A 23,286-nucleotide genomic window follows, 5' to 3' on the forward strand; every position below is an offset into this window, starting at 1 on the left:
TTTAAGGGGGGTCGGATGACCTCTCTTACCCCTAGAGTATCTGCCTCTAGGGTTAATCCTTTATAGCGAGGTGAGTTACCCAAAATTTATTCATTTTTTTTAATTTTATGCTTACCAAATATAATAATTTTAAACAATTTTAGTTCATCTTTCTACCTATAATATAGTATTATATAATAAATGAAATACTCCAAATTTTGGATTAAAGGTTTTGGGTCCTTTAACTTAATAACAAAAAAAAGCAATAAATTAAACTCAATTTTTTAGAGTTGTATTTGAAATAAAATAGTTTCTTGTATTTTATTGAGAATAAAGTGCTTAAATAATTTAGTTCAAGATATTTAAAATAAATATGCCCGATCCGAAATAAATAAAGTCTGGTCCGGATCAACTACCGACTATCAAATTTTTAATATCGCTACTTTAATAATATAAACATTGAAAAGTCGGTCTTTACTTGGACCGGGCTTATTCATTTTACAATTTTTTGGCCCAATTTATAAAGCACTTTATTCTCAAATAAATAAAATGAACTATTCCCTTTCAAATCTATTATATATTATTAAAACCGAAACAATAAAAATTGGGTAATCGGTAGTCGGTCGTTATTTGAACCAGACATATATTAAAATATTCATGACTAACGATTATTTTCTCAAGTTTTTGTGATAGAAGGATGGATAATTTAAATACACATGTAAAAAAGGTATCGAGTGAGTGATTTTTTTACAATAATAAAAATTGAAAAAATATTTAATGTATATTTAATTATACAAATTGAAAATCCCTTTTTATATAAATTTGAATAGTCTCAAGTGATGAATGGATTCTTTGGCATAAAAAAAACATGATGAATGGACCGGGTAGCCCAATAACATTGAAAAAGGCCCAAATGCCACACATTCAAGCAAACAAATTAGATCCGGGTCAATTAAACAACCATCATTTGTTAAACCCTTATTTCTCTCTAACTCACTGAGTATTTCAACTAAAGCAGCTTAAAAGGTTCATTTTCTTCAATCTCTTCTTCTTCACTTACACATATACACACACATACTTACACATAAATGCTCTGTTTATGCTTCCTAGTCATTTGATTGCTATCTGTTTGTATTTTTTGCTTTCAATTCCTAGGGTTTTGTGTTTTACAATACACATTTATGTAATGTATGTCACTGTGGATGTATAACGCTGCATTACGCTGTTGCACATTTACGATACACGTATTATTCGTCGAATTGGTGGTTATATTGGTAATTGGTGTAATGTACCTCTTATGTTGTATTTGACTGTTGGAGCTCTTTTAAATTGAATTATTTATTCGTTGAATTGGTGGTTAAGTTGGTAATTGGTGTAATTAAGCTCATATGTTGTATTTGACTGTTCGAGCTCTTTTAAATTGAATTATTTATTCGTCGAATTGGTGGTTAAATTGGTAATTGGTGTAATTAAGCTCATATGTTGTATTTGACTATTCGAGCTTTTTTAAATTGAATTATTCGACATGTTATCTTATTTTATTGGTTGATTTGGTGGTTAAATTGGTAATTGGTGTAATTTACCTCATATGTTGTATTTGACTATTCGAGCTCTTTTAGATTGAATTATTTGACGTTTTTATTTTATTTTACGCGGATTATTCGTTGAATTGGTGGTTAAATTGGTAATTGGTGTAATTTACCTCATATGTTGTATTTGACTACTCGAGTTCTTTTAAATTGACTTATTCGACATTTTTATTTTATTTTACGTGGATTAGTTGTCGAATTGGTGGTTAAATTGGTAATTGGTGTAATTATCTTCATATGTTGTATTCGACTAATGGAGCTCCTTTGAATTGAACTATTTGACCTTTTACGATATGTTGGGGACTCCGTTAGTGTTTTGAACTGATTTTTTAATACAATTATTCGAGCGCTTTCAAATTGAATTATTTGACCTTTTACGAGCTCTTTTGAAGTGAATTTTTTGACCTTTTAATGATATGTTCGGGACTCAGTTAGTGATTTAAACTGATTTTTGAAGATAGTAATATAATTAGAGGTTGAAGTAGGATGTATGGGGTGTATAGGTAATAAAATTAGGAGCTGAGATGGAGTATTTGTGCGGAGAAAAGCTGTGCCACGAAGAAAATTGTATTTGTTTTTGACAGTAATTACATAAATGTAGGGCGGGGCCGCGGGGGATGTGGATGATTTTAGTTGTGAATATGTTTGCGATTTGTGTAATTTTTAGGATGATTATGTGTTTGTAAGTGCATTAGCTAGTGTTGTTTTTTGTTGAAAGAAAACTAGTCAACCTAATTTTCATAAAATCGGATTAAGAATACTGACAGATCTATGGCCAATTGGTAACATGTCTCTCCTTTTTAGCCAGAAATGAAGGTTTAAGTCCTTTTTTGATTAGATATTAACGAGCAAGTGCTAGATCTTGATTGAGTTTTGGGGTTTTCTTTGCTTTTAGGAAGTCTTTTTTTGTGAAATACCTAGTTTTACCTTTCCTCTACCCCACGTTTTCCCCTTCTCTCACATTCCCATCCAAGTTCTTCCCCATGTACTATAAAAACTTAGTTTCTCACTCAGTCAACTAGTTTTGCCACCGATGAGAAACGTTACAAGTGCTAGCACGGGATAGTGAGCTCGTATCAGGTCTACCACCCTTTTTGCTGATGGGAAACACAAACAAATTGAGAAAGATATATCATTATAGATAATATTAAGAACTTTATCGTATATAAAGAGAGATTTAATTTCAGGCAATTGTTGTAGGGATTTAGTAAAATGCTATTAATATAGTTTCTTTTTTGGAGTATTTTTTAGTTTATGTATATAGAAAGAATTGAATTGTAAGACACCATATTTAAAAAGCTACTTAAATTGAATTATTGGGTCAAGATTTTTTTTCCCTTTTCTGATATGGATTGCGACAAATTCCTCTCTTTCACAGTTGAGACTTTGGGAGTAGTGGACATGTGCGTAATTTAATCTTTTAGTTCTTGTAATTTTTATAAATCTTTGTTCTTGATTCCTGTCCTACAACACTTTCTTCGCCAACTGGATATATTGCGGTGTCACGAGCTCACGGCTATGTGATAGACTAGTTTCTTCCCCTGCCTTTTGTTAAGCCTAAATATGAAACTTTCAGTCGAGTTTCGTGCTTCATGTTATATAGAGTTGATCAATTTGCTTTGCTGCATATACATAATATTTGTTTATCAATTTCAGATATAAGGAAAAAAATATTGAAGTACGGAACGTCTTTAGATTTTATAACTCTGTCTTGCTTCTTTTGTGTATATTATTGGATACCCAAACTCATGATTCTTTGTTGTTAATAGGAGCAATATACAAAGTTAATATTCTGTGAAAGAGAACTTGAGATTCAACATTAGAATGGGTTTTGATCTCGGGTCTGTGGACACCTTTGGTTCCCCTGTATCTCAGTCTCAATGTAAAAAAAGGAAATATGTGTTCAGCAGCACTGATCCCTCTTTGGCGGGTAGGCTTCTCTGCAGTATTGATGCTTCCTTACCTACTTTGCAATCTTGTGATTATTTTATGGAACCTTGCTTGAGAGACATGGCCACTCGAGAACTCGTGAATCCTGGTTACTGCAGTCGAGTGCAGAATTTTACTGTTGGGAGGTTTGGTTATGGGTATGTTAAATTTACTGGGGAGACTGATGTCAGGTGGTTGGATTTAGATCATATAGTTAAATTTAGTAGACATGAACTAGTGGTATATGAGGATGAAAGTTCCAAACCTGTGGTTGGTCAGGGACTAAACAAGGCTGCAGAAGTAACTTTGGTTCTGCGAATAAGATATAGAGAGGAGAGGCTAAGAGCATTTGTGAAGAAATTGAGGCTCCTCACAGAAAGACAGGGAGCGGATTTTATTTCATTTGATCCCACAAATGGGGAGTGGAAATTCTTAGTTCATCATTTTAGCAGATTTGGCTTGGATGAAGATGACGAGGAAGATATTACAATGGATGATGCTGCTCCAGAAGTTGAGGAACCTCAGGAGATGAGTGGCGGCGAAGTTTATGACATTAATGACAAAAGTGCCATTATTGATCCAACTTTGCTTTCACATTCCCTTCCTGCTCACCTTGGTCTTGATCCAGTCAAAATGAGGGACATGCGAATGCTGATGTTCTCTGCTGAGGATGAGGATGAGTATGCTGATGAAATGAATGGTACAATGTTACATCCGAAGCATTCCTTCCGTAATCAATCCAAGATGTCTCCTCTACAGCAGTCTTCTCGCAGGACAGTCCACAGACCCACTCCTCCTACTATTAGAAAGACACCCTTAGCCCTGCTTGAATATAATCCTGGTAATTTTGAGTCAAGCCCTCCCGGATCCATTTTAATGGCCCAACAGAATAAGGGTCTGTCTCTTAAACCAACAAAACTAGATGGATTTAAACTGGATCTAAAACATGATTCACCAGTTACAGCAAACCATTCCTGTAATGTAATTGATGCAGCACTGTTCATGGGCAGGTCATTTGGTGTAGGATGGGGTCCTAATGGCATACTTGTTCACACTGGTGCACCTGTTGGTAGCAGTAACTCGAGGGAAATATCTTCAGTGCTCAATTTAGAGAAGGTTGCTTTTGACAAAGTGGTTCGAGATGAAAATAACAAAGTCAGTGATGATCTTATCGATTTCTGTTTTGATTCTCCATTGAATTTTCACAAGGAACTAAATCATGAAACTAAAGAAATTGGAACTGGATCCTGCAAACTAAAGCTTCAAAAAGTTGTATGTGATCCCTTGTTGCTTTCAGATACTTGCCGGGGATATATAGGAATCACGGAGGAGCAACTAGAGGTCTCTGGGTTGACTTCTTATGCTCGTGTAATCTTAATGCACCAAATACTGGTGTGGGAGTTGATAAAAGTCCTTTTTACCTTGAAGGAATCACGAGTGCGGTTAAACGCACCGACAGACAATCAGGATGACACAATGCATGATAGGAAGGATAGCTATCAAGATATTGACCAAGAAGCACTTCAATTGATTCGAAGGGCTGAGTTCAGTTGCTGGTTACAAGAGAGTGTCTGTCACCGTGTACAGGAAGAAGTAAGCTCGTTGGATGAATCAAATGATTTACAGCAAATGTTCCTGCTTCTAACTGGAAGACAACTGGATGCTGCAGTAGAACTGTCTGCTTCTAGGGGAGATGTTAGACTAGCATGTCTGTTGAGTCAGGCTGGCGGGTCCACGGTAAATCGCTCTGATATTACCAGGCAGCTCGAAGATTGGAGAAATAGTGGATTGGACTTCAACTTTATTGAGACGGACAGGACAAGACTTTTTGAGTTGCTTTCTGGTAATATTCATGGAGCTTTAGATGGTGTAAATATTGACTGGAAAAGATTTTTAGGGTTATTGATGTGGTATGCCCTTCCACCAGAAACCTCTTTGCCAGCTATTTTTCAAACTTATCAGAAGCTTCTTAATGATGGAATGGCACCTTATCCTGTCCCTGTTTATATTGATGAAGGACTCGTAGAAGAAGGCATGACAAGGGAAACGGAGGAACGTTTTGACCTCGCATATTATCTCATGCTTCTTCATGCCAGTGGAGAAAGCAAATATAGCATACTGAAGACCATGTTCAGTGCTCTGGCTTCTACAAAAGATCCACTTGACTATCATATGATATGGCACCAACGTGCAGTATTACAAGCACTAGGAACCTTTAACTCTAATGATCTTCATATTCTTGATATGGGACTAGTTTCTCAGTTATTGTCCCTGGGGAAGTGTCACTGGGCCATCTATGTGGTGCTTCACATGTCCTATCGCGACGATTTTCCTAACCTGCACGCTACTGTTATTAGAGAAATCTTATACCTGTATTGTGAAGCTTGGAGTTCTCAAGAATTACAAATTCAGTTTATTGAGGAATTGGGAATTCCTTCATCATGGATGGATGAGGCTCTGGTGAGTTTAGACTCTTCTCTATAACTTGTTATTCCTGCCCAATGTTACCAAAGGTGACAGGCGCACATAGGCACGGAGGTAACTCTGGAGCCTAGGCACGAGGGGTGTGCCTCATCTAAGATAGGGTGCAAGAGTTGCCTAAAAATTGAAATATATTTACTATATGATATGTAAATACTTGAAACGATAAGTATTAAATGAAACATGTTAACAAGTTATTTATGAGAATAACGAATATTATAAACTTGATTGAACTTAAAGAATTAAGAAAATAATTTCCTTTACTCGTAGTGACTGTAAAAGCAGTACTAATATTTCTAATAAAACAATGTAAATAAGAATAAAATGTACTAGGTGGACACATAGGAAATTATAGAAATAACAAATTGTTACTCAAATACTAAAAAAGTGTAAATTAAATTCAAGTCCACGAGGTCGAGACATAGGAAATAGTATAATAGTTTTCTACTCAAATTAATTTATAGTATGCAAACTCTTGTACTCCTATTTAGTCGGTATATCCTATCGTATCAATTATAACCTGAAAATCTTAGGCCTGGTGTTATGTAAATATGTAAGCTTCATGTTTGGCCTGTTTGCAGTAATTAAAATTGATACGCAATCTTTTGTAGTCCTATCTAATTGGTAACTCCGTATCAGATAAATTATAACCATAAAATTTTTAGGCTTGCTGTTATGGAATGCTTGTTTGAATCAATGAAAAATGTCAATGAACTTCTTATGATTCTCAACTATCCCCTTTGGCCCTTTCTGTCTGTAATTAATAATTCTTCTTGTACATGGGCAAACATAGTCTTTTAAAGTACTTGAGATGCCTAGATGTTCTGAGTTATCCCTTCACTCATTCACCCACCTATTGCTTGAAGGTTTTTTATTCAATAATTGTGTGTTATATTAAGCGCTTTTGATCTGTAACTGTCTGTATACTGGACTTGTTTCAGGCAGTGTACTCTACTTATTGTGGCGATCTGCCCAAAGCCCTTGAGCATTTTCTGCGATGTGCAAACTGGCAAAAGGCACATTCAGTTTTTGTAACTTCAGTTGCTCATTCCTTGTTCTTGTCAGGTAAATACCAACTATTGTTGTGTGACAAATTTATGTATACATTTCTCCACTATTAGGATTACAGCGTATCTATGCTTGGTGGATGCATTACAAGAAACCTATGCTGCATAGAAATATTCATAAATAAAATCTTGTCAAATATCTTGTTATTTACAGCCAATGCTTCTGATAAAGAATTGTTGCATAGAAAAGACTTAAAATTTCTGAATAGTGAAGTGCTCACAAATACAATTACAATATCAATGCTATGCTTAGGTAAGTGATATATAAAGAACATAAATAATATTTTTTAATAATCTTGGTGTCACCAAATAGGTACAAATCTATCTATCTAATTCTTTAATTTACACAGCGCTACTTCCGAAAGGCACTCCTTTTCTTAATGTCCGCTTCTGTACATTATGCCATTAGCAGCTTGTTTAGAGTTATTTTTATCATCAATTTTCAGCCAAACACTCGGAGGTATGGAGACTTGCAACTTCAATGGAAGATCACAAGTCAGAAATTGAAAATTGGGATTTGGGAGCAGGAATATATATATCCTTTTATCAACTTAAGAGTTCCTTGCAAGAAGACAATGATACTATGAACGAACAGGTATGATCAAACCTTTGGAACAATGTCTGGTCTTTTAATTGTTCTACAGCACAAGCTAACCTTTAGTTTTCTACTTCCACACTCAAACATAAAAGACCCCTTTAGGACTACATACGTAAACAATATTAACTAACTATGACCCCTTTAGGACTACTGGCCTCATTTGCTCTATCCTTGGTGGACTATCTGACGTTTGCATATAATAGCCAGGACTGAATGAAAATAACACAAAGACACTTAGTACCACTCATGTACTGAATTTATGTGAATAGAATTATAAAGTTTCTGTATTAATATTGAAATTTACTTCAAGTCTGTGGTCAAAATAAATAAATAATTTATTTAATAAAAATTAGTGAAATAACCTTTTTGACACTATATGCAATAGAAACCAACTGTTTAATAGTTTACCTTGGAGGCAGGCTTCTGTATTATTTTATGAGAGGTGGTATGTTGGGTCCTTTAGTTATCTAGCATAATGTCAGCCCTAATTACTTGAAATAGGCGACTGAGATTAGTTGGGTCTAGGTTAAATTGGATATTCTTTTAACTTTTTTGTAGCCGAGAGGAAGTATTTACTTAAATGCAGAGCGGCGGGAAAGTGAAGGCTTGCTATTATGATTTATGAGATTAATTATTCATATTATATTATTGTCAGTCAGTAACGGATCTTTGATTGGCTTCTTAAATGAGCATGTTTTTTACTCTCTTGCAGGATTCTCTCGAAAGCAAAAACGAAGATTGTAGAAACTTTTTAAGTTGCTTAAATGAGTCTTTGGCAAAGTTTAGTAGCAAGTTATCCGTTGATGCAAGGTATGTACATGTGTGTTTGTATGTGTGTGGGCACACATTTGTAGGTAACTCTTTGCATGAGGAGAGGTTCTAATTATTCAAATTGCCCTCTTCTATTATCTTAATATTTCAGAAATAAAACTCTTGCTCTGGTCCCCTCCCTCTCCTCCTCCTTCCCCTCCGTCATCTATTATAAAGTACATTTCACTTGATTCGCCTTGTTTTTGAAATTACTAATGTTACTGTTGCAACGATCAAGCAAAACAACCATTTTAGAAAAAACTGACCTACAAACATGGTACCCTGTCTTCTTAATCTGGCAGGGTGCTTAAGCTTCCACCTAGACATTTTTTTTTGCCTACCTCGTTAATCTGTTTGAAATGAACATGTGCACTTATAAGTTTTCTTTTTCTTTTTCACAATGTTTCATTCTTCATTCTTTTTTCTTTAATATTTTTGTTGGGTATTTTAAGCATATTAGAATGTATAAATATTTATAAATTACATCTCATTTGAAAAGAAATTTCAAAAACACAGCGAGGCACATTTATAAATTTGAAAACTTTCTTGTCATATTGTGAACTTAACCGCTTGACATTGATCTTCCGAATTACTGGTTTATTTTTTATTATTAATAGTTAAACACATTTTATGAATTTGAAAACCTTCAAGTCATATTGTAAAAACCTAAACTGTTTGCCGTTTATTTTCCAATTTGCTGGTTTATTTTCTAGTATTTATTGAGTTAAGCCCACTCGGTTCTTCTTCTGTTTTTCTTTTAGGTTATGGATTCTCTTCATAAAAACAAATAAAATGCTTCTTTGTAGTCCAGTTCTTTGATACTGGATTTTTCATTTTCCCCTTGCAACATATAGTTGTCCGTCACTTTGTGTTGTTTCAGAGCACTCTTTTGATTCTTCATCTTTGCGCTAGCAGTAACTATTGTTTATAGTGTTAAACCAAAACTGCACATACTTATTTGTGTTCCAAATTTTTAATAGCCTTTTGTGGTGATGGAGCATTCAACTTAAATTCTTTTATTCTCAGAGTTGCATATTCAAAGATGGCTGAAGAGATCTGCAATTTGCTTTTAGCTGATAGTAGTGAAGGAGCAACATGTGAGATTCAGTTCAGCTGCTTCAACACCGTGTTCAGTGCGCCCATCCCTGAAAACCTTCAGTCATATCATTTGCAGGACGCGGTATCACTTTTTACAAGTTATCTTTCGGAGGTAGCTTCATAGTCTCTAGGTTTGTGTGTGTGTATTTCTATTGTATCTAAATTATGCAATAAGAGCTACAACAAAGTCCTCTCTTCTCCCTGTATGTGTTTATAGTTTGTACCTTCTGTATGTGGTTGTAGTAGCGTTGCGGATGGCCTATATCATTTATTTTGAATCTAACAGCTCTACAATATATACTTTCTGTACGATTCTCTTATATTGAGAATCTAACAGCTCTACAATATATACTTTCTGTACGATTCTCTTATATTGAGCTGCTCTATGGTTCATATACTTGTGCCAGTTTCTTGTGCACGTTTATTTTCCCAACGGACTGGAACCCGTGAAACTTTGTTTTTGAACATATAAACCAACCTCATGTAGCTCAGAACTATGCTACTAACTGACAATGCTTTATATTCCCTGTGCTCTTCTTGTGTTGTGTTTATATTTTTGGTTAATTCTGTCTGTTGTGTGTTTAATTGGCACTATGTAATACAGTCAAAGGAAGACGTGTCGGTCTTTTTTCCGGTCAGCTGTATTCTACTGTCTGATAAATGTCTGATCATTAGGTAATTAGCAGTGGTACTTTACATCTAAAGCATCCTGCTTCTATAGTGCTACTTGAAGTTGCAGGGTTTTCTAATTTTATTATATTGATGTTTGGGTGCTAATCCCTAACAATCAATCATGTGTTATATAAGTCATATTTAACACACTTCTCCGGAACCCTTAGATTATTATTTCAAGGGCCCAGATCCAAAGAATTTTTTTTACCCTTCCGCGGATAGAAATACCCTTCCACCCGCGAGGGCGGAAGGGTAGAAAAAAATTCTTAGATACGGACCCTTGAAATATAAATCCGATGCTCCGGAAGTAATATGTTAGATAAAAATTAACCGATACACGATTGCCCGGGAAGGACCCTGTTTTTGAGAAATTAGGTACATAGATTTTTATTGGTCCCTTAGAATAGTAAATTATGATGGCCTGGTCTCAGTGGTTTTCATTTTAACCTCGATTTGCATGATTACAATTATACTAACTTTCTAATCATTTTAATCTTAAAAGTGAAGCCAAAATAAGCAAATTCGAGCTAATTCGTACTGGCCAAAGTGTAAAGTGCTCATTTTAATTATGCGAGCAGCTACAGAAGTCTTTTGTTTGGATTTACCTAACAATAATAATATATATCAAATGTAGTGTAATTGCCTATTACAAGTATAAATTATCACCAAAATAACACAATAATATTAAGCACAGTTAAGCATCATGGGAGGTAGAGATTAGGTACAGGCGTGTTACCAACCATATACTCCCTCCGTCCCCTCAATTTTTTACATTGGGGAACGGGGGTTCGGCACGCACTTTAATGCTCTTATTAAATATAGTTTCATAATTTTTTTAATTTTTTTTATTCTAAATAAAAATATAATGTTTAATTTTTTATTAAAAAGAAAATTTTAAAAATAAATTATAGAGATATATTTTATAGTTGCCTTAAAATGTATGTCGAGCATGTGAAAAAAACTGTAAAGAAATGAGAGGGACGGAGGTAGTAATTAGTCAGAGAGACAAACAGTTTGTTATAGTAAAAAATTGACGAGTTTGGTATTTTTTAAGTACGTATTCAACTAATTTATTAGCTCGAGTATAATACTGTTTTTCCGAACTTTAGAAAGAAAAAAAGAAAGAATTGAAAATGATTAATTTTCTCTACCCTCCCAATTTTCCCAAAAGTGAAAAAAAAAAATTGAATCTTCTATTTTCTTCCCAAAAATATTTCTCGAACATAGTATAATTTTTTTTAATAATTAAATTGAATAGATGATGGTAAATATCTTATGTAATTACATGACTTAATTAAAAAATTAGTAAATTTATAAATTAAAGTATACTATGTACTCATATAATCCCCGTAAATACAGGTTGAGGAATATTTTTCTCATAAAAAAGTATTGCTACTACCAACCATGTTTATAAATTTCGGAAATCGGAATTATTCGGTTTATGTACCGATTTGCGATTTATCGGATGATTTTTAAAAAAATAAATAATTTATCGGCAATCAGTCAAATCGGACAAATATTTGACCAGTTTATAAATGATTTATCGACGATTTTTGATAAATTGACCGATTTGTATAACAATATAAGCAACCAAGACTTCGAGAAAGAGAGGCATGAAGTAGTAAACAAATTGTTGATCGAGATTAACACCAAGTAGACAAATTTGCGGAATATCCTACGTTTTGTTTTACAGAATTTAATCGAAAGCCGTGCTATTCCTGCCAAACTAATCACCTTGTTTCACTGCTACTATTCAGCTTTATCGGAGTTATTTAAATACTCTCGCTTAACGTACCGTACCAACAAGCATTATTTAACTTATAATCTCCCGTCCCCCTAAATTTTTTTACGTTTTTTCTCACTACGTTCCCCTCATTTCTCCACGTTTCCTTTTTACTACTTTGACAGATATTTTAAGACTTTTATAATATAGTTCATAACTTATTTTGAAAATTATTTTTTCTGAATTAAATATTCAGGAAAAAAAAATAAAAGTAAGTTATGGAACTATAATATATACAAACCTTAAAATACGTGCCGAGTACTAAAAAAATATAGAGAGAATTTCATTTTGCACCCCTTCTATTTGGCAAAAACTCAATTTTGTATACCTATTTTCATAAATTGCAGTTTGCCCGCTTCAAGTTGCAACATTTTTGCCAAATTTTGTCAATTGTTTTCCTAAATTATTGTCTTCAACAACATATATAATCTATTATTGAAGAAAAAAGATGAGATATATTGTCGGAGACAGCAATTTGGGCTAAAAAATTAGGCAAAAAGGGTGCATGTTGAAGCGGATTTCAAAGTAGGGGATGCAAACTGCAATTTATGAAAATAGATATACAAAATTGAGTTTTGGCCAAATATAAGGGGTGCAAAATGTAATTCTCTCAAAAATATATAAAGAAGCGAGGATGACGGATGTAGTTTTAGCAACAAAGGGTAAATGAAATTTGAATTCCATTTCAAAAAACCGTCAGCATTGTACAATCACAAAGGAAACAAGAATAAACAAGTTTTCCAGACAAAAAAAAAAATAAACAAGTTCTTTCTCCAAAAAAACTAAAAATATCGGACTGTAAATTTAGTTCGCCCGAAAAAAGAAAAGAAAAGAAAAGAAAAGACTACGCCTCTACGAGGACGGAGATGCAAGAGCTAATGGCGGTGAGGACGACGACGAAGAAGATGAATTGGAAGAAGAAGCTGGCCTGTTTGAACGGTTTCGCAGTTTCTTCTTCTCTCCCTCTCCAGCTCCCTTGTCTTCCATTTTTCCATGCCCAACTTTTGTTGTGTTTAAGCTCACTGGTACTATACAGTTGCACAAAAAACCTGCAATTTATGCCATCAAATAAATACATTACCAAAAAAACACAATTATTTATTATTAGCTATTAAATTAAACAATGTAACAATTTTTTTACCATTTTTTTAGCGCGCATATTATGATACAGTCTTGCTTCGCGGGAGTATTATGTATTGAGTACAATTATTTTTGTATTGCGTGCGACGGGAGTCTAATATACCGATAGAGCTACTAATACGGGATTATGGGAATATGAATTACGATATACAATACTCCCTCCGTCCCAACCGGATGTATACTTTAAATAAGTATTGAAAAACGTGTCAAAAAGTGATGTATAGAATTTAATAGGACAGAGGGAGTAGAATTTTAACGCGAAAGAATAATGTACCATGTACAATCGGATCAGAGACAAGGTGGCATTAGAATTATTAAAGCAAGCGCAAACAAAAAATCTAGCAGCACAAGAGTAAATCAGTAGTCATACCGATTCTAGCGAGTCGATTGACCCAGCTCGGAATGGAATTCCCAGTGAGTCGAATACAGGCATCATTGCAGAAATGGTTACAGTTTTTAGTAATGAGATTGTATGCATTTCCTTTGTACACTTTAGAGAGCTCTTCCATTACTTTCCTCACTTCTTTACTGCTCTTCCCAGTCCATCCGATCAGAATAGATTTCCGGAATGTAAACCCTTCACATTGCTTCGGTTCTCCTTCAAAAATCCCGGTTGATGGATACTCGTGAGCTCCAAATGCATACTCAATTCCATGTACTTGTTATAAAAAAAATAAAGATGTCAATTATTTGTCAACTTTCATAAATTTAGTCAACATGATGCACATTCATTGCATAACATTGCATAACAGATCTAGATTTAAATTCAAAATCATGAATCAATAAACAAGAGAAGGCGTGGAATTAACAATAAATTTGCATACACATAGCAAAAAATGCAATTCAGAATTGAGTTCTCTGTTCTCTGTTCTACGTGTATATATAAATGGTTTGAATTACCTTGAACACCGGAATGGTAGACACCGAGACCGAGCCAATAAGCATAGCTATTATAAGGGGTGAGATCATAAACATTGAGGTAAACAGGTATGGATCCACCCTTCTCCCTTGTTGAATTTTTACGACACAGCATTCTTAATCTCTTAAATCCGGTGAATTATTTTCCAGAACGACACCAGTTTAAATTTGAATCGGAAAACATAAACGAAATGAAAACAAGAGAGTGACATACGGGAATTTAGCATGTGTATTTAAACCAGGCTATTAAGCCTGGAGGAGCGAAACATGGTGGTTTGTTGGTGGTAGATAAAAAGAAACGGAAGGGTTTTGGGTTTGAATAATAGTGAAAGTAGGAGAGAGTGTGATTGGTTGGAGAATGAGCTGTTAGGAATCATATGACTTCTAAACAGTACTCTCCCGTCCCTCTCATTTCCCGTCCCTCACATTTCTTTACAGTTTTTTTCAGACGCTTGACACGTATTTTAAGACAATTATAAAGTATATTTCCGTAATTTATTTTAAAATTTTTCTTTTTATAAAAATTTGAACATTATATTTTTATTTAAAAGAAAAAAAATAAAAAAAATAATTATACAATTATATTTAATAGGAGTATTAAAGTGCGTGCCGAGTCCCAGTTCCCCAATATAAAGAATTGAGGGGACGGAGGGAGGGAGTAGTAGTCATCTATATTTCTTTTGGGATAAAGTAACTATGACTAATTATGATGGATAGTGGAGTGTTTATGTGATTATTGTTTTTTGTTATTACTACTCTTGTATTTTGTATTATGAAATTGTGATATGATTTTGTAGGATTATGGTACAGATCACTTTGAATTTTTCTTAATTAATACTCTTTATGTTCCTCTCGATTCTTTATATTTTGGAAAGAATGTCTGACACATATTTTAAGTGATGTATAAAGTATAGTTTCGTAACTTATTTTTATAATTTTTTAAATAAAAATTTAATCATTCAATTAATATTTAAAAAAGAAATATAAAAATAAATTACGAAATAATATTTTATATGAATTTTAAAATGTGTGTCAAACACACTTTTCGAAATATAAAAAATGAGGGGTACAGATATATGATGTGAAAATTGACGTGTTATCACTATTGAATACAAATATGATGGCTACATTCATAATAACACAAGAAGGGGTGCATCTATTTTCTTTTAATTTTATAATTTTATTTTAATATTGTTAGACACTTAAATAATATAGTTATTATTAAATATAATGGATGGTTACCAAAAATTAAAGTGGCTCTCCCTAAAGATTTTAAAAATGTTTTTGCATTTTCCTTAGAATTAATAACATTTACCTAGTCATTCTTTCAAACTTTAATAACTATTATTTGTGCCTCATTTCTTTTGTTATAATTCAAATGGATAAAACAAATGCTATGCTTTTTCTAGTAATATAAAATTTGCCATTGAAAACTATGTGGACATGCAGTCACATAGTCTTTGAATGGTCATTCATACTAAACTACTTTTTTTTGAATGGTCGTACTAAAATACCTTAACACTTATTTACCTCACATTGCATTTTGAACTCAAAATTCATTTTTAATACTTGATTTGTCAATTATTCATATTTGAAGTTTCAATTAAATTGAAACCCAAATAGGAGTATTAAACTAAATATCTACGTCCACAACCGAATGCGTATCGGATCTAATAACTCATTACAAGTCGGTCCGAAAAGCTAGCAATATGATATAGCTTAATTGATGACTTGTGGTGGGTTATTGTTCCGATACGCATTGGGTTCGGGTTTGTATGTTATATAAACTCTTGTACCTTTCGAAATTTCATCAAGAATTCTTAAACAAAATCTGACAACATAGACCGGCCCAATCTTATGATCCACAAGCTGGTCACAACCAGCCCGTGCCATCTCTATCAGCCCAATTAACTCCACCACACACACAAATCCAAATCACAAAACCAAACAATTAACAAACCATCCATTTTCTCAGAGACATTTTCGCAAACACCTTGACTACACTCAACAATGGCGCAACGCCTATCTCGTCTACTCCAAAAAACACCAAAACCCACCATTCTTTCTCGACTTTCCGATTCAAAAGCCCTTCTTCAACAACCCCTTCTTCACATTATCTCACCTGATCATAAAAATCTCACCTTTTTATCTTCTAACCCTAATCTTTGCTTTTCAAGAAGTTATATAAGTGAGATGCGCAAGTCAGCTTTTGAGGGCAATATACTGAGACTTCTCCGTAATGAAGTTCAGTATGAACTCGAACGCTCTCCACCTGTTCAGGTATTATAACTCGCTCGACTCAGTTAATTTATATTTTCTTGGTTTTTGTTTTTTTTTTTAAAAAATTATGTTTTTAGTGAATGCTTATTATTAAGGAAATGTTGGTTTTAAGTAGGTGTTATGTACATGGTGAATTGGTGATGGGTTTTAGTTTAGAGGGTTTTAGTATGAAGGGTTTAAGTAATAGTCGAAAATGCGAAAAGAATGGGAAAAAACATCAATGTAGTATAATTTTGTTCTTGTGAAATAGGTAGAAGGATTTTTTTTTATTGCCCGGTTTCTGTTTCTTAGATGGGTTTTAGTTTAGAGGGTTTTAGTATCAAGGGTTAAAGAAATACACGAAAATGCGAAAAGAATGCGAAAAAACATCAATGTAGTATAATATTATTCTTGTGAAATAGATATAGAAGGATTTTTTATATTGCCCGGTTTCTGTTTCTTATATTTGACTGGATTGTTGATGATTACTTCTTGGCGTGATTGAAAAAGTTCGATGATTTGTGAAATAGATATATGTGTGTCTGTTTTTTAGTAAATGCTTATGATTACTCTTTCGTGTTAGAGAAAATGTTGGTTTTAGGTATGTGGTTATATACATGGTCATGGGTTTTAGTATGTACGGTTTAAGAAATAGTTGAATCATGCGAAAGCCGAAAAGACATCAATGTAGTATCTATTATTTCTTGTGAAATAGGTATAAAGAAATTTCTAGATTGGCGTGGTTTCTGTTTTTATATATTCGACTGAAATTTTGATGATTTCTTTTTGGCGTGACTAAAAAAGTTCGATAATATGTTTCTTGATATAGATTGTTTTTTCCTTTGTAGTTTATGTAATTTGAGTATGTACTTGACGCGGTGCATGTTGTTTAGTGTGACTGGAAGGTATTTGAGTATTTAGCTCATTTTTAAGAGAATTTGTGCTTGTGGTTGCAGCCCGTTCAAGACTATGATGCGTTTACAGTTGATGAAAGGCCTGGAGAGCAGTGGATTAGATTGAATAGAAAATTTGGAGAGAATGAAGAAATTAAAGTTGAGGTGACTATGTTCGATGGGGCTGTACCTGTTAAGAAAAAAGGTGGCGTGGATACAGATGATAATGTGGAGCTTCACATTACTATGATCGTCGATATCTTTAAGGGTGATGGAAACAGTGTGTTGGAATTTGTGTGTTCTGCTTGGTCAAGTAGTATCGAAATTCAAAAAGTTTTTGTGAGGGGGCATGATCGAATGACGGGCCAGCCTTACACAGGACCTGTATTTAAGTACGTTTCTTTTCTTGTTAGTTCACTTAGTTCTCTTATTGAATGTTTTACTTCAGTGTGAACTGACAGCCAATTTTTAGCTTTCTTTCGGGGTCTATCAGTGCTGACTTGAAAAGAACTCATAGTAGAAAAAGATGTACCACCTAAAATTAAATATATCAGTATAGGCGTATGCTTACTATATCTAATTGAGATCTAAAAATGGTTTATGTTTCATAAATTAAGCGCGAGTTGTCGATGACTGTTTTTTCTAGTTGTGAGTTTTTTGCGCGGCTTTTCATCTAACGGGGCCTGGTACTACACTCACAGAAAGTTTTATATTATAGGTTGTCCTTATTAGATGAGCTCAGGACTGTTGTCCAATACCTACTTAAACCTTATAGTTTTCCTTGCAACTAACTATAGGACATTCCCGGGGTGTAGCTACCTTATAGTGAGAAGGTGCAGCCGCGTACCTCGAACTTCTGAAAGTTTTATGTTTTACTTTTCCCCACTAAACAACCTAGCAACTTGTAGAATGGATATGTTATATGTAATACTTGAGGAGCTTTTGAATTTTATACTGGAATTTGTGGATGTATTATGTATATCATTGGTTTCCTCTAACCCTACCTCTCCTGGCAGTTTTATTCTAATCTGCTCGTTTTATCTTCCCTCTTGATTAAATAATTAGAGAAATCGAAAATATAAGTAAGATATTTATGGTTATCAACTCAAAAGCGTTTGTAATTAGTATTTTCATGTTTTTTCGTTCATGGAGTATATTGTAGTGCTTCTAAAGTAATTTTTACACTAATTACATTTGGCTCCCCTGAAATTTCCCCTTGTGTTATACTGATTATTCATGTCAATGCAGGGACTTGGATGATACACTGCAGGATTCACTTTATGACTACTTGGAAGCGAGGGGAATAAATGACGAACTAGCTGGATTCTTGCATGCGTATATCATGAACAAAGATAAATCTGAGTTTATTCGGTGGATGGGAAATGTGCAGGACTTTATAGGTCCAAAATAGAATATCTTGTTGCTATGCTTTTAACTAATACTGTTTGTAGGTAAACATTAGCAGAAGAATGAGTATAGCCTCGGGCTAACTACTGATATTAGGTTGGTGGTTAAACATGTCTTGAGGTTCTGTTTTAGATCTTTATTATCATGCTCTTTCTTTTTGGTATCTGTTGTCATTCATCATTCTCTGCTTTGGTGCTTCTGAATGTTCCGGATTGTAAGAAATCTAATCAGGTTGAGTAAAACCAGTAACTATAATGTGGAGTTATTTTTTTCCTAAAGAAATGGTCAGACATATAAAGTTAATTATGGTACGAGGATTCAGAATAGCCTGATAGCCTAGTGGCAAGATTCATCCTCCACTTCCATTTATCTCTGATAATTGCTTGTATGTAGGACATGAAATATGCATATAGCTCGGCCAATTTTGGGTCATCAAATTGAAATATACTGGTCATGCAGACTTTTCAAACTTATTTGCATTCTACACTAAATCAGAATTTATCTTTTTTTTAATATGGCTGTTTTATTATTATTTTGTCTTATAATATACTTGTTTTTTATCATGTGGAGAGGGGAATAAAGAGTCGAACTCATGAGTCATGACCTAAGCCGCGGCCTCATCTGAGGACCTTCAGTTACATGGAACTTTGGCCAAGTCAAATTAATGCCCACCTTGTAGCTGAGAGCCAAAGGGTAGTGGAAAACTAGCCTGCTTTAACCAATCTAGCTGAATCATATTCAACTTATGGTCTCCTTGCAGATGCTGGAAATGTATTTAAGATAATCCAGAATCATTTTTTTTCTTTTCTTGTAGCTTGTACTTGTTAAGTGCTATGTTTGGAATGGGTTCTTTGAAGTGCCATTTCAGTCTAATAGTCAGTTGTGCAAGTTCACCCAAGTAAATAGTTCATTTTCTCGTCTACTTTAGGAGGTTGTTCTGGAATTGATGATCTTGACAAATGTGGCTTTGAGTTTGCTCTTAGTATGTAAGGTGTAATTCCTTGTTCAAGTAATGCTCTCAATCCATCCGAGGAGTTGGGTAAATGGAGTCGAGAAAAATCCGTGACCCTGGAAGGAGAAAGGAGATTCAAAGTGATGGGCAATGTATGGTAAGTTTGTCAATTGACATAGTGCAGAAGGGCCTTTTAACAATGTTGTTCAGCCCTTTACAGCTAGTTGGACCACAGTTGTCATTTTGGCAACAGACTAACAGTACATAGTTCATGATCACCCTTGTACCTTCAATTACCCATGTCCATGAACCATCAACCACCATTGTTTTAAGAGAAAACAAAATTTTGGCCAGTCTCTCTGGAATTTGTTAATGTTTCAATAGCACATTAATACCACTTAGTCAAGACGGTAAGGGGCAAACGATTGTTAACAGCATATCATACCGTTGTATTACACTATTGTATATGTACTGTGGTACGTATGATATGCTGCAACAATCGTTTGTCCTTGACCGGACCTCACATGAAAAATGTCGAAAAAACGTAAACAGGAACTGGTTTTAAGTATCCAACATAGAGCATTGAATCTAAATCAAAGTATGAATGATATACAAGGAAGGATTCTGAAATGATGAAAGCTCCAAAGGTTAATGGTTTGCTTTATGATCAGTACTTTAGGTGGAAAAGGCTAATAGAAGTTGAAAGTAAAAGAGCATCTTCTTTCACTTCACCAAATACCTGGTTAGAATTTAAAAGAAATGCTATCCTTTCTTTTATATGTTTGTCTTTAACAACCATCCAATACAAACAAAATATTTCCAGACCAAAACATCTTTAAAGCAAGCCTACTAAGAAGCTTCTTATCATCAATATCACGACACTCTAAAAGCTTTTTTATCCTTTCCTGCAATAATAATGCAAGATATGTTTGATTAATTAGAGGTGCGTTATGACATAGAGATAACATTTAATCCTATGCATTAACTGCATCTCCAACTGTGATTCATAAATCCAAATTTGGAATAGTTTTGCCCCAAATCAATCCAGGACTCCGACCGTTGACTTAAAAGTGATTCATATTTGAAATCATGGTTGGAGTTAGCCTAATACTGTTAACAAAATTGATAATTAGGCATCATGGTTGGAGTTGGCCTAATACCGTTAACAAAATTGATAATTAGACGAGCACGGTTGGATAACTCAAGAGGTTAAGAGTTTATTCGCGTCCTAGGTACTGGTTTCGATCATCGCTCACCCCGAAAATTTATGAGAACAGATACTTATTTTGTAGGGTATAAGCTATATTTGTCAAAAAAATTGATAATTAAACAAGTCAATATAGCAGAGGTCTCGATTTCGATTTCTGGTATCTCGAGTAATTTAAAAAAATAATTTGGATATCAATATGACTGGGGTCTACTTGTGTAACATACATGGACAACTCTTAAGATGGTTTAGTGAATGATTGATTTAAAAAAGGGGGACATGCATGAGGTCAGTAGACCTAACTATATACATAATTTCCTCTTCACAAGATTTGTAAGGTAGAAATTAGTGGAATCAAGATATGGACATCATTATTGTGATTTGTGTGATTGGTAAAATATAAGTAGGAAATGTTGTGATCAAATTTTTTTTACCTCCTAATGGTAAGTTGATAATAAGTTTCCTAATAATGTTGTAAATTATTTGGGTATGCTGTAACAACGGGTTGTTTTGGACGAGCCGCCTTATCTAATTTATCGAACTTAGTAAATTTGTCAATTTGTTGCCATCTTTAATTTTCTTTGCTTAAAGATGCAATTTCGAACGGTTGTCTTAAACAAATCATCTTGTAGTTAAGCTGTTAATTCATACAAGTTATTTGTGGACTGGAATTCAGAATTTAAAACAAATCTTGATGAAAATAGAACCTAATGTTACAAGAAACAAGACTGGTAAGTTAAGGAACCTGCATAAGCCTACAAGTTTACAGTTTTAAGGACAAATCTAGCTTCTGAAACTCATCTTGATTATTCTTTTTTAGCAGTGTAGCACTACTACTGCTACTATTCCACCTGAACTCCCCGGTTCCATCAGTACTTGTCAGAGTAACTTTCCGACCGCCGTCAAATCTAGCAGCACCGATGCTTATTGCTGCAGGCTGTTGCTCAAGAGGCTTCCTGGACCAAGCAGACTGTCCATATACTGGTACTGAACCAGCTGGTATAGCGCGAGCAGACGGAAATGAAGTAGAGGGCTTATGGATCATAGAATGCACCTGAACTCCTAGACTTCTATTTAATGTTGCACCATGCTGAGGAGGTGGTAATGAATAATTAGCCATTTTAGGGTTTTGATAGTACTGCATCATGGCTATATTAGTAAACTGATCATTTGTTCGCCCGCGTTTATTGATGATTCTCTCTCTTTTGTGAGCATTTTGATGGCCTCCTAGAGCTTGTGAGCTATAGAATTTCCTCTGACAGTAGTTACATGAAAATACTCGAGGCTCTGGATTTGATTTCGTTGAATCTATTTGTTCGTCGATACAGTTGATAAGATTCAGCTCAGTACTCATGTTCCTGCTGCTCCGTGTCTGCTCATCATCGTCTTCTTCTTCTTCTTCTTCTTCTTCTTCTTTCAGATCAGAATTGTTGTTAGAGAAGCTTAGATTGAACAAAAGGTTAGGCCTTTTTTGTTCTTGGTCATGATTTCCATCAGGCGAGACGACAACTGTTACTTGATTATCCATTTTTGATGGAGATTTACAGGAATTAGGACTATTTACGACGAATTTTAACACTAGTAAGTTGAGACAATTGAAGGAAATGTTGGTGCAAGAAAATGCAGGTAAAAGGTCTTGTGTAGTAACAAGTGATCAAAGCAACAAAGGATCAGATGAGACTTGAGAGAGATGTAGAGGGAGAGAAGTGTAGTTAAGAAACATATACAAGTGCTATTGGATGTTTGGATCTCATATCATATCTGCTTGTTTCTAAGGCTTGTAGGACGTGCACAAACACATCTGTCTTTCCACTCTTGTCTTCTTTTTAACGTGTTCATGGTCCGAGTTTCTGTCCACTTCTAGTTACAGTCCCACTACTACAGTTCTACTACTCTCGTGCTCTCGTTCTAATGGGTCCTGGTCCTTTACAAGCGAGGGTTGTTAGGTCTGTAATCATATATTCATGATTTTTCATTTTTGTAAAGTTTAAAACTAAAATTCGATGTGAATGTAGTGATCAACGTCACTTTTTACTGACAAATAGTTGACCTGCAATCGCTTGATGTGGAGCGGCACCGGTTCTTGGTATTTTATAAGCGAGGGTTGTTAGTCAGTAATCATATATTCGTGATTTTTCATTTTTGTAAATAAGTTCAAAACTAAAATTCGATGTGAATGTAGTGATCAACATCACTTTTTACTAACAAATAGTTGACCTGCAATCGGTTGATGTGGAGCGGCACCGGTTCTTGGTCTTTTATAAGCTAGGGTTGTTAGTCGGTAATCATATATTCGTGATTTTTCGTTTTTGTAAATAAGTTTAAAACTAAAATTCGATGTGAATGTAGTGATCAACGTCACTTTTTACTGACAGATAGTTTACCTGCAATCGCTTGACGTAGAGCAGCACCACCACGTTTTCTAATTACTTTACTTTATGCTAAAATATATCTTTTTGATTTTATGCTTTTCTTTATTTGAGCTGAAACAAAACTCCTTGGCT

At 34.3% G+C, this 23,286-nt stretch overlaps 4 protein-coding genes across 6 annotated transcripts; 2 read left to right on the plus strand and 2 right to left on the minus strand.

The window, feature by feature from the left end:
* The first annotated feature begins 906 nt into the window (after window positions 1-906).
* On the plus strand, window positions 907-9,944 carry LOC141661938 (nuclear pore complex protein NUP96). Its single transcript, XM_074468968.1, has 6 exons — window positions 907-1,005; window positions 3,338-5,957; window positions 6,920-7,043; window positions 7,492-7,640; window positions 8,356-8,453; window positions 9,480-9,944. Exons 2-6 carry the CDS (start codon window positions 3,393-3,395, stop codon window positions 9,673-9,675), a joined length of 3,132 nt encoding a protein of 1,043 aa, XP_074325069.1. The 5' UTR covers window positions 907-1,005; window positions 3,338-3,392; the 3' UTR covers window positions 9,676-9,944.
* A 2,725-nt stretch (window positions 9,945-12,669) lies between these two features.
* LOC141723722 (deSI-like protein At4g17486) lies at window positions 12,670-14,415 on the minus strand. The gene is made up of 3 exons (XM_074525595.1): window positions 14,047-14,415; window positions 13,517-13,804; window positions 12,670-13,055 (listed from the first exon to the last, which is right to left on the minus strand). Exons 1-3 carry the CDS (start codon window positions 14,177-14,179, stop codon window positions 12,859-12,861), a joined length of 618 nt encoding a protein of 205 aa, XP_074381696.1. The 5' UTR covers window positions 14,180-14,415; the 3' UTR covers window positions 12,670-12,858.
* A 1,494-nt stretch (window positions 14,416-15,909) lies between these two features.
* LOC141723430 (uncharacterized protein At2g39795, mitochondrial) lies at window positions 15,910-19,355 on the plus strand. Of its 3 annotated transcripts, none has more exons than XR_012576276.1 (4): window positions 15,910-16,344; window positions 17,280-17,608; window positions 18,465-18,719; window positions 19,194-19,355. XR_012576276.1 is itself a non-coding variant. In XM_074525231.1 (3 exons), the coding sequence occupies exons 1-3, from the start codon at window positions 16,075-16,077 to the stop codon at window positions 18,625-18,627; spliced, it is 762 nt and encodes a 253-aa protein (XP_074381332.1). In that variant the 5' UTR covers window positions 15,911-16,074; the 3' UTR covers window positions 18,628-18,786. The 3 variants fall into 3 exon arrangements, 1 of the variants encoding a protein (XP_074381332.1); XR_012576277.1 differs by having other exon boundaries at window positions 19,206-19,355; XM_074525231.1 differs by lacking the exon at window positions 19,194-19,355 and having other exon boundaries at window positions 15,911-16,344; window positions 18,465-18,786.
* Window positions 19,356-21,392: 2,037 nt separating this feature from the next.
* Window positions 21,393-22,629, minus strand: LOC141723720 (zinc finger protein 3-like). The gene has a single exon (XM_074525593.1). The coding sequence runs from the start codon at window positions 22,308-22,310 to the stop codon at window positions 21,546-21,548; it is 765 nt and encodes a 254-aa protein (XP_074381694.1). The 5' UTR covers window positions 22,311-22,629; the 3' UTR covers window positions 21,393-21,545.
* Window positions 22,630-23,286: the final 657 nt, after the last annotated feature.

The sequence above is a fragment of the Apium graveolens genome, chromosome 5 (genome assembly GCF_009905375.1).
Source record: "Apium graveolens cultivar Ventura chromosome 5, ASM990537v1, whole genome shotgun sequence".
Taxonomy (NCBI): Eukaryota; Viridiplantae; Streptophyta; class Magnoliopsida; order Apiales; family Apiaceae; genus Apium; species Apium graveolens.

What these genes read in the sequence shown, in the direction of transcription:
- LOC141723722 (XM_074525595.1), bottom strand. Translation starts at nt 14,179, where the DNA reads ATGCTGTGTCGTAAAAATTCAACAAGGGAGAAGGGTGGATCCATACCT. An exon ending in CTACCATTCCGGTGTTCAAG is followed by an intron (nt 13,805 to 14,046) that starts GTAATTCAAACC and finishes TTTTATAACAAG; the next exon opens with TACATGGAATTGAGTATGCA. An exon ending in CAATCGACTCGCTAGAATCG is followed by an intron (nt 13,056 to 13,516) that starts GTATGACTACTG and finishes CATAAATTGCAG; the next exon opens with GTTTTTTGTGCAACTGTATA.
- LOC141723720 (XM_074525593.1), bottom strand. Translation starts at nt 22,310, where the DNA reads ATGGATAATCAAGTAACAGTTGTCGTCTCGCCTGATGGAAATCATGAC.
- LOC141723430 (XM_074525231.1), top strand. Translation starts at nt 16,075, where the DNA reads ATGGCGCAACGCCTATCTCGTCTACTCCAAAAAACACCAAAACCCACC. An exon ending in AACGCTCTCCACCTGTTCAG is followed by an intron (nt 16,345 to 17,279) that starts GTATTATAACTC and finishes TTGTGGTTGCAG; the next exon opens with CCCGTTCAAGACTATGATGC. An exon ending in TACACAGGACCTGTATTTAA is followed by an intron (nt 17,609 to 18,464) that starts GTACGTTTCTTT and finishes ATGTCAATGCAG; the next exon opens with GGACTTGGATGATACACTGC.
- LOC141661938 (XM_074468968.1), top strand. Translation starts at nt 3,393, where the DNA reads ATGGGTTTTGATCTCGGGTCTGTGGACACCTTTGGTTCCCCTGTATCT. An exon ending in CATGGATGGATGAGGCTCTG is followed by an intron (nt 5,958 to 6,919) that starts GTGAGTTTAGAC and finishes GACTTGTTTCAG; the next exon opens with GCAGTGTACTCTACTTATTG. An exon ending in TCATTCCTTGTTCTTGTCAG is followed by an intron (nt 7,044 to 7,491) that starts GTAAATACCAAC and finishes ATCAATTTTCAG; the next exon opens with CCAAACACTCGGAGGTATGG.